Consider the following 10,396-nt stretch of genomic DNA (forward strand, 5'->3'; position numbering starts at 1 on the left):
AAATAACATTTTTGCTAACTGTAAATACAGTCTAAATAGCGTAGCTTTGCTAACATTGTATCATTTACAGCTTAATTCTGTTTTTCATTTTAGAGTTCACATGTAAATTAAAATTTATTTCTGCAGTTTTACTGGTTTTTAAGCAGTAATTTAACAGAGCAGGGAAGATTTGCAAAATACCAGTATTTTTTTTAAGAATTACAATGAAAACTGTCTAAAATGCTACTTCTTAACAGTGTGACATAACCGATAAAACTGCATCTTATTGGATGAAATCAGCATTTTGGATAAAAGGGTTGATCTGAAATGTAACTAGAGGCTGTCAAATAAACACAGCACAGTATAAAGTGCAGTATTCCCCTCCGGTATGTAGTAAAGTAAAAAGAATGGAAAAAGAATAACAAGTACAGGCACTCATCAGTTGTCAAAATTATACTTACATACTAATACTTTCTACCACTGATTGTTCCTCCTAGAATAAACCTTCACATGAGTCAAAAATTATCATCAACATCAAAGAGTTTGTGCTTCAATTAAAGCTCAAGCATCTGTTCAATATTCATGACATGAAATTGTTTATTGAGGCTCACGCATTCAAAATTAAGGTTTACATTATTTCACAGCAGATTCATCACTGTTAAAGCAGTCTTCAGTATAATGAGCAGTCAGAAAGCCTTAACAAATTAAGTTAAACATCAGTGGAAAATGACAACAAAGCGTATTAAAAGCTTTATGCAACCACCAAAAAACCCCACTGACTAGAAAACAGGTAACATCACAGCGTGGTACTTTGGAGTGCTCTTACATTCCGTGTGTTATGTCTTTATTTACCCCACTGGCTGATGTGCACCCCCTCTTACAGCAGATACATGTCACCACTAATGGACATCAAGTGCTTCCTTTTTGCAGCTCTGTCCTGGACATACATTAGAGGCAGAAAACCCATTTCCTCCCAGGTTGTAAATGTTAACAAAAGAAAGCTGTCCTCCGTTTCGGCCGCTTCTTCAGCTCAGTTTGTCCTGAATGTTCATCAGACTGTTGTATGACTTCGCTCGTTTGGCTGTAAAGACAGAACTCGCATTACTGTGCAGAAATGACGCCTGAATCAATCCCAGTTTTTCCAGTGTTCACCACTACAGTGGATTTGAAAGAAAGCAGTCACGCTGCGATTGAAATGTTTACCTTGATATTAAGTGTTTGACAAAAATATTGCACTAACCATTTATGAATCAAAGTATTTTTCATCACCACATCTTGTAACTTCTTCCTTCAAGATGATTTGCTATGATTTTACTGCAGCCGCCTGCTTGTTTGTGGGTTTTTCTGCCCTCAGTTTTGTCTTCAACAAGTGAAAATCAAGTTCAACCAGGTTGAGGTTGTGTGACTGACTCAGCCATTTATGAATATTCCATTTTTAAGTCTTAAGAAGCTAATATTCTAGCTTTGTGTTTTGAGTCATTCTCCATCTGTACTTTGAAGTATCGACCTATCAGGTGGCTGCATTTGACTGAATGTAAGCAGAAAGTATTTATATCTCTAAACATTTCATCCTGCTACTTTTCCTATTTATATTACCTACTTCTATGCTGCTACTTCTCTCGGCAGTCACATGATGAATACACACCACTGACTCAGCTCCACTGGCAGCCCTGAATGCCAAAGCAAACATACTTCTTCATCAGTGTTCCCCGTGGTTTTTGTCTCGAGGTAAACCCCTTTTATTTACACTCATGAAGGCATCTCTTGGTTGTAGACATTGACAGTGATACAGTCACTTCCTGGAGACTGTTATTGACTTGATGTTATGCAGTGGATTTGTTTTATACCCGGGGGAATAAATTCTACAATTGACCGCTTTGGTCTTTTTGGTGTTTGCTGCAATTTTCCTTCTTTTTAAGAATGTACCAAACTACTGATGGGGCCACTCCTAAAGTTACTAAATACAAATGAAACACTTGGAATCACTTTCACATTTTTCTTTAAATCTCCTTAATATGTCATTAAATGAGGAAAGATGTCGTCATGTGGCTGTACTCCCTGAATAGTTATCGCAATATTTTTGTTAGCTCCCTTGAATGCATTAATCTGCATTCAATCACATCCTGATCGCTGTATTTCACGTCCACTGCAGAGGTGCAGAAAGGCAAAATTACAAAAACTCTGTCAATGTCCAAATACTTATGAATCTGACTGTCGCTTTGTTCATTAGTCACCGTCTGAGAAAACTCCACATGGTTATGATGAACTACCAGAAATAATTAGGCTAAATGACTCCTGACAGAGCACAAATATCAAAAGGTCTCAAGCGGCAACATTTACGTATTCTTACTGTAAACTAAAAACTTCATTTTGCCGAACTCTTTTCTGCGAGGTTTGTTAAGGGGATGTTCAAAGTTACATTTCTCATTTTCACTTGATGATTGGCGCTTGTTCCTGTCAGGCGTCCTCATGTACATAATCAGCAAACCTAAAACTGACATACACGGCTACCTGTTCGATCCATTTTCTGCAAGTTTTATTCACAAACCAGAGAAGAAAAAGAACTTTACAATGTGGAATTTTAAGTACCAACATAAATAATAATAAATATTTATATTCCATCTGCAAAAGACAGAAATAAAAAAGCAACAGTGTGGCATGAAGTTACGGGCCAAACTACACCTTCCTAAAGCAGTACGATCCATGATGAGAGGCCATCATGATATTACAGTTTTGTAGATAGAGTCAAGCCTGAAATGATTCATACCCCTAGCAAAGCTTAACTTAAAGTTACTTTTATTCAACCAGCAAGTTTTTTTGGATTGGAAACGACAGGTGTTTCCTGAAAGATATCCTGGAAAATTATTTCTATTTTTAAAAATTACATTTAAAAGTAACTCAGTTAAAAATTGCTAGGGGTATGAATAATTTCGGGCTTGACTGTGGATGAACGGTGAATGATGCACTTTCTGGTGCTAGAACGATCTTCCGCAGAACTGTGTCTTTCATAAAGATCCTGAGACAGATGTTGGAGTGGCATTACTGTATAAACAACCAAGCCAAAATGTGCCTATTGTCCAAATTTTCATGGATGATGATGATTTGACGCACAGAATGTTTATTTTTCATTAAGTTTATTTTAGTCATCTGTTTTGAATTTTAGTTCTGAATTTCAGATATTCCAGACTAAGGTCTTCGAGTGCTTTTCTTGAGGAGGAGAAGACCACATCTGTGTCATTTGGGGGACATTTGACATAATGTGGTACCCATCAGTTAGCATTTTTATCGAGCTAAAGAACTGGCCACTGATTAAGGGAGAGGTCTAAACTATTATGAATCTGAGGCAGATATTTAATGTTATAATGAGCCGCCACAAAACACATACACTGAAAAAATAAATAAATTCAGTCATTAGCCAGTTGATACCACTGTGCAGTTTGTTACCCTCGCTTCTCTTGCATGTCACAGTTGCATATTTTGATCGAGCCAAAGAGGAAATAAAATGCCACAATCTTTTCAATAACTTGTTCAAATGAATAAATATGCTGTCATACATGGGTCTTACAAGTAGCTAAATGTGTAAATGACCATCCCAAGCTATTTATTTCTATTCTACAGCACCCTCCAGCTAATGCTTTAAAAGTGTTCCTTGAATCTTGGGAAACGCCCTCAGATACTTCAAGGCTTCCACCATCCACCCACACAGACAAAAAAGAAATCCTTAAACCTTGTCTACGATCTAAGCCAAACCCCAATATCACAGTCAGTCAAGTCCTCCCTCCACAAAGACTCCAAACCCCTCAAAACCCTGTCAAAAAATCTGTGTGTGTGTGTGTGTGTGTGTGTGACAATGGGCGAATTAAGCTGGTTACTCACGGTGTATGAGCTTGCGTTTCTTTTGTTCAGAGTGAAGGAAGCTGCTCAAGTAGAAGATGATGGGCAGAAAGAGCATGAAGCTGGACACAGCGATGACAGCCACCGTCTCCTCACGAGGGAAGGAACAATTGAAATTCTTGCTCCACAGTTTGCGGGTCATATTCATCTGAAATGAGGCAAACTCAGCGTAAGCTTCAGCTGACCACAACAATAGGAGAGCTACTATTAATTCAACCCTGTTATGTTTTTGCTGCTTTTTTCTGTACATGCACAAGCATCATTTTGATAGCTTTAAAGAAGTAACTGAGTTCTTCTGCATCTCTGGTCAGATTACTGAATTGGAGAGCCAAGTTCAAGTTTTCATTTTTGTCACACGGTGTTTAATGTTCAGTTATTTTCTCCCTCTAATCTGAATCCAACAACCGAGGAGATATTGGAAAAACTAACTCAACAGAAAAGATTATGTTGGTCATCAAGAGTGGAATGTAAACAGTGTCAGAGAAAAAAAAACACACACACATAAAGAAAAGTCACACTTTCTGTCTCTGCTCTGCTACCACTGATTGAACATCAAGAATTGCAAGAATTTCGATTTTTGTCTTTCAGTTTTTATAAAAATTATGACTGGATTTGCAACTTAAATTTTTTTTCCAACACTTTGAAACAAATCTTGTAGGCTTCCTAAGAGGATGGAGCATGGCAGTACACAGACAATCATTGTACTATATTCTACACTACTTGTTCATTTTGCAATATTTATACTACAGTAGTTGTTAGTAAATCTACAATTATACATAGAGCGCTGAGTGTGGTGGAAAGCTTCCAAATTGATACAACTTTTGGTGATGTGACACCAAAATTTCCCAACCTCATCATCTTGTCACCAGTTAAAAATAGGAGTAAGATCTGACTAATTTTCCTTTAGGGTCTACAGATTCATCTCTGGCAGCGGTCACTAACTGGTGGACTGTGGTCCAGATCTATTTTACCGACGCAGCTTTTCCAATGTTTACCATGTTGGTTATCAGTTTAGGAAACACACAGACCAATTAGGTACGAGTTCAACCATCCCACGTGATGCTACTCAGCCAGTGAAGTCTATACATTGCAGCCGGTAAACATCACAGCCCTGTGTTCAGAAAACAGCTGAGAGGCGAGGGACAGACAGTAAAGAAAAATAAATAAAGCGACACTGAGAGGAAATTAGCCCTGAGCATGTTTGGCTAAATATACAGCTGTGATGCAGCTTTCTCAACTATGAACATAATCAAAACTAAATATTGTTCCAGATTCACCAACGAGCTCCAGATGTGTTTGAGAATGGAGCTGACAGCATTCAGGCCACGATTCAGTACACTGGCAGGGCAAACTGGGGCTCAGTTCTCCCATTAAGCAGCAGGGTATAAAGGAAGTGATATAAGACTGGAAAAATAACGCAAAAGTGTTCACATGTTTACATTTTTGGAGATACAGGTATTGTTAAAGATGTATAGAAGTTGGTTCCGGTTGTTCAGTCATTATTTTTTCATGTTCTGCACTTTATTTTATACTATAGTAGTTATATTATATAGTTATAGCAGAAGTTATTTATTGATAAATGTTGTCAAAATGTTTGTGAACCCTACTGAATTTATTTGATTTGACAGTCAGCTATTGATTACACACAGATGCTTATAAAACTACCAGACCAACATATATCGCACTAATTCAAGCTACACATTATGATGTTCTGGAGCTTTGCTTTAATACATTTTCTCTGACTGGACCTCTTTGAATTTTAGTTGAATAGCCCTGCTCTATGGGGTGCAGCTTTGTTTCTTTAAATCTTCTAGAGAAGTTCTACACATCTCTGCTCTCGACAGACATACGTACCGCATCTTCTATGTCAATACACAGAGTGTGATTCTTCTCCATTCTACCGTAGAGCTCATTCAGGCCTCTGTATGTGTTCTTACAGTTTTTGCACAGCTCTGTGTGGTTCCTCTGTGCAGAAGACAGTCATCAGAGTTAAATTCTGAAGATGGAATGACAGGAGACAAACATCATCACCTAGTTCAGCTGTGCATACCTCTTTATACTGATCAAAGCAAGTGATAGTTTGATTGAGAACAGTCATGAAGTACAGCGTGGTGTTGGTTAGGCTCTGGAACGTTGCGGTGATACAATCTGCACAACAGGAAAGAAAAGTGAGATTTGAACCAAGTTATAGTTACTTTGCTTTAACAATACAATCAATCACTCCAACGGCTGCTGCGTTTTGCTAAATGCAAGAGAAAAGCAAGATGTTGAAATTATTGTTTAATCATTACATTACACTTTGAAAAAGCACCCTAAAATAGTCCGTTTCTATATCTCAATCACTAAGCCTTTTTGCTGCTCTTGCCTGATTTATGTGATGGCCAACTGAATAGATGAATGCAGCACCGCATATTTTATGAAATTCTATAATTTTTTAAACATAGCAGAGTAAGTATTTGTTGTTCCAAGACACCTCTACAACAGACGCACAATTATTAAACAACCACGCTTCCATTTTATTGGAAATGATCAGTTCAGTTTAATTGAAAGTAAGATATCAGAGGATGTCAGTTTGTAGCTTCTACGGGCTTTTTTAATCGCTATTTTCCGACACTTCAAGGATCAAACAATTATTAGTCAAGGAGATAATAACCATATGAAGTGAAAATTGAAATGGTCATTAGTTGCAGCCTTCAGCAAACCAAATACCCTTGAATGGCACAATCACGCTCATGGACTTTCCCACAGATAGAAATCAGTTTCAATATTTGCCACATCTGATGCAATTATCTCATAAAGTCACAAAATGCTATGGCTCCAGTTCCACTTCCAGTGAAATCAAAGTCAAATGTTTGACCTCTGCGACATCCAGTGTGCCCGCTGCTTGTTGTCATGAAAGCTCAGGATGCAAAACACTGAATACTTCCAACTGGTGACTCTTAGACTATTGACTTAATGTGGATGCTTTAGCCAGGAGTTCAAAGCAGTGCATGCATTCCTAATTACACAGATATACTTTTTAGATCTGCAAAGTAAATGTTTTACACTCCAGCAGAAGACTTACGATCACAGTTAGATTTCTCCCACAGATCTTCCAGGTTGCTGTACAGCTGGTAAACCAGCATCAACCGATCACTGCGCAGAAGGCTGTCCCTGCAGCTCACGTTACCGGGACCCATCTGAGGACACACAGGGATATCCCCAGATAGACAGAAAGATAAACAGATCAATACTTTATTGATCCAGAGAGAAAAGCATCCAATAGCTTAAAAAAATAGGCATTCAGAATAATACAACTAAAAACGTAGCGTGCAGTGGAAATTGTGGCGTTGCATATCCAGCAGAAAGGTAGTATTGTAATTAGTATACATGAAGACTGAACAGACTGAATAACACTGTAGAGCAAATGATCCTGTGACCATACACTCAGTTACCTCCTATCTGCAAATGAGTTACAGGTGTTTCTGTTTCATTTTGACTAACAGGACAGCTGAAAATGTTTCTACACACTTTGCTAGTGTCTGCAGGACAAGGAGACACAGTTATGTTTCCTCAAATTTGTCACCACTAGGGACTCACATCACAAGACTCGTGACTGACGGGACGTCTGCGTATAAAGCAGACCTGTCTTCTTTAAGCAAGCACACTGGAGACAGTTTAATGCAAACTAATACACAGACGATGACTTTAGCACTCACCTGGTCTGATGAGATGTTCTGGTAGGTGTCCACCAGTATGCCATAAGCGGAGAAACAGTTCTGACACACTTTGACAGGTCGAGCAGCGGGAACCAGACACTTCACATAGTCCACGTACCGCTGGCCGAATATGTTGAGCAGCTCCACGCAGTAGTCACTGATCTCCAGGTCTTCTGGGAAGGAAGACAACAAATTGAGGGAGAATACAGAGTCCGCAAAGGGCTTGAACACAGCAGAGTTAACAACACCAGCAGCAGAAGAGCTCAAAGCCGGGTTCATTTGGTTCGTTGCTTCCGAAGGGGTGAAGTTTACGTCCCCAGACGCGAAAACGTTAATATCTATCAATGAAAATAGCAAAAACAAACAGCTTTTATAAAGCGACATGGCTGAAAATGGAGAACGAAGCAGGTCTCCTACTGCCTTCACTAACAACAACCCATGACTTCCTCGTTTACTCCCACAGTGATCATGTGACTGTGATGTGAAATCTCGCGAGAGTATATCAAAGTGCCGTTATCGTCTGCATGTGACTGAATTACCAACAGTTGAACTTATGAAGATAAATTTGTGGGGTAAAGTATAGCATTGGAGGTTATCTTGCATGCTTTAATATGCTGCTTGTATATACATTATTTTTTTCCATGAATTTTACACTTCTAAATTTCTATTCACTTTTATTTATCTATTTAGGCCTAATGTAATGTCTTACTAAACCGGCAGTACTTAAACTTTCTCACACATTATTGTTCTATATGTAATTATTTATTTTCTGCTTTCACTAATTATACAAGTGTCTGCAATTCTAGTTCAAAGCAAGCAAATAATGTCAGGTCCAGTTTCATCAGTTGCATCTTGTTCAGTAAAATACACTCTCAAGTAGCCTAATACACAAAATCAGGATTATGAAAACCTCGAAATAAAGCACCTCCCCTCAACTGAATATGCAGCTCCCACCTATTCACTACATATCCTATCATCCTGCTAAACATCCTCATTGTGATTTTCCTTTAAATCCATTGCACCAACAACAAACAGAGAACCAGTGAAAGTTAAAGAATGGATTTTCTAAATTAATTCTGTTTCATTAATTAGTTCATATTTTATAGTGCGTGCATGTCTTATTACTGTTTTGGATGTCTCTAATTTGTATTGCATTGCATCCTTGCAATACTTTGAGGAAAATGTAAATACTAAGATAGTGCACTGATGCGTAGAAACAAAATAGCAAAAATATAAATAAATCCAAACGAAATGATATCTATCTATCTATCTATCTATCTATCTATCTATCTATCTATCTATCTATCTATCTATCTATCTATCTATCTATCTATCTCACATAACATGAGGTGATGCTATTGCCTCTGTGCTGTAGGTCACTGCCTGCAGTTAGAATAAGGGGGAGGTGTGGGTGTTGGATGGATAGCCCCTTCCTCCTGGTCTCCTCATTATTTGCGGGTTTTTGACACCATACAATTTTGCAATGTACGCCCGGCGCGGAGCAAATAATCACGGAGTCAAGGTAAACGACTTGGGCTCCAGTCCTGATTGTGATAATTGTCAAAAACCCCCTCGAATCAAGCGACCGCAGTCAATGGTTGTTAATGTGAAATTAGTGGCTCTTGATAACTTACGGGCCGCATCAATTCCGCTGTCATCAGAGCCTAATGAAAATAAGGGGGCAGAGGATGCGTGCAGCATTAGAGGCCTATTCTGCAGCCTGTGCACCACTCTGCTGATAAATATGGATTCTGGCCCCTGATGCTCCCCTCTCTGCACATGGCACCGGCAGCTCATTAACTCTTCTTCTCCTGACCAGAGTTCACCTAATTGTTCAGATGTTCCCCCATTCCTTTATTATTTTCTAGTGTGGCTCTCAGAAAGAGGGAGTGATTACAAAGTAAACCCTTTATGATCTTGCTCTTTTTATGCACAGTTGTGGATGGTTACACCTCAGCTTTTAGCATTTTATCACAAATACCTTTAAAGGAAAGCACAGATTCAGCCTATATGTTATTATTATTATTATTATTATTATTATTCAGTATATAGGCCCATAGGTGAGTTTCATCCAGCATTTATCACATAATTCCCTAAGTTTTGAATGTCTTTCCTCCAATCAGCAGCGCTCCCCGTAAAATGTACATATCATCATTATTTGAGATGACCGTTATTGTCCGATGGCAGAAAATGCCTTCATTAGCATGTGATAGAGAAACCAAGAGACAAAAATCACTAATTAGGTCCATAAATTAGGCGATGCAATGATGACGATGATGATGATGATGATGATGATGATGATGATGATGGCCCTTCAGGAACAGAGGCAGGACTCAGTCTTGGAGGCTCCTCTTGATTTAGAGAACAATATACCCTGCAGGACCAGGCGAAGAAGACACTGGGTACATGGTGATATGTGCAACTCAGTTTTACTCAGTGGTGTACAAATAGTTTCAAATGACACTGAGAGAGTGTGTTAAGCCAAAAGTCAGTTGTATGTGCACCCAGTGATGATTTACTGGATATTGAGGTTCTCATAGGCTTGTATTTGATTAGACTATGTGTAATTTAGCAGCACATTTCACTTGTAGCTGGTCGACAGTTCATAAGTAATTCAGTGGTTTCCATGTAAAGCATGCTTAGTAAATGGGGTCTGCTACAGTAATTTCTGTATTATTTTTTTTAAATACTTTTTTAATGTTTGGCTTTTTTTTAAATGTATCTCTTGGATTTCAGGATTTTTGGCATCAAAATTATTCAAATGAAACTATATGAACATGTTAGAAGGGAAATAACCGTTAGCTGTTAGAACCTGAAATGACAAC

The 10,396-nt window shown here is 38.4% G+C and overlaps 1 protein-coding gene across 1 annotated transcript; it reads right to left on the minus strand.

Moving 5' to 3' along the window:
* Positions 1 to 558: 558 nt before the first annotated feature.
* On the minus strand, positions 559 to 8,036 carry ostm1 (osteoclastogenesis associated transmembrane protein 1). The gene is made up of 6 exons (XM_022190440.2): positions 7,572 to 8,036; positions 6,938 to 7,052; positions 5,924 to 6,021; positions 5,728 to 5,838; positions 3,856 to 4,021; positions 559 to 1,060 (listed from the first exon to the last, which is right to left on the minus strand). Exons 1-6 carry the CDS (start codon positions 7,953 to 7,955, stop codon positions 1,005 to 1,007), a joined length of 930 nt encoding a protein of 309 aa, XP_022046132.2. The 5' UTR covers positions 7,956 to 8,036; the 3' UTR covers positions 559 to 1,004.
* Between the last annotated feature and the right edge of the window lie 2,360 nt (positions 8,037 to 10,396).

The sequence above is a fragment of the Acanthochromis polyacanthus genome, chromosome 16, assembly GCF_021347895.1.
Source record: "Acanthochromis polyacanthus isolate Apoly-LR-REF ecotype Palm Island chromosome 16, KAUST_Apoly_ChrSc, whole genome shotgun sequence".
In the NCBI taxonomy this organism is placed as follows: Eukaryota; Metazoa; Chordata; class Actinopteri; family Pomacentridae; genus Acanthochromis; species Acanthochromis polyacanthus.

Excerpts from the sequence above, each read along its gene's own strand:
- ostm1 (XM_022190440.2), bottom strand. The coding sequence starts at position 7,955 with ATGTCGCTTTATAAAAGCTGTTTGTTTTTGCTATTTTCATTGATAGAT. Across the intron at positions 7,053-7,571 it reads AGAACATCTCATCAGACCAG|ATGGGTCCCGGTAACGTGAG; the intron begins GTGAGTGCTAAA and ends GTGTGTCCTCAG. Across the intron at positions 6,022-6,937 it reads GGAGAAATCTAACTGTGATC|ATTGTATCACCGCAACGTTC; the intron begins GTAAGTCTTCTG and ends CCTGTTGTGCAG.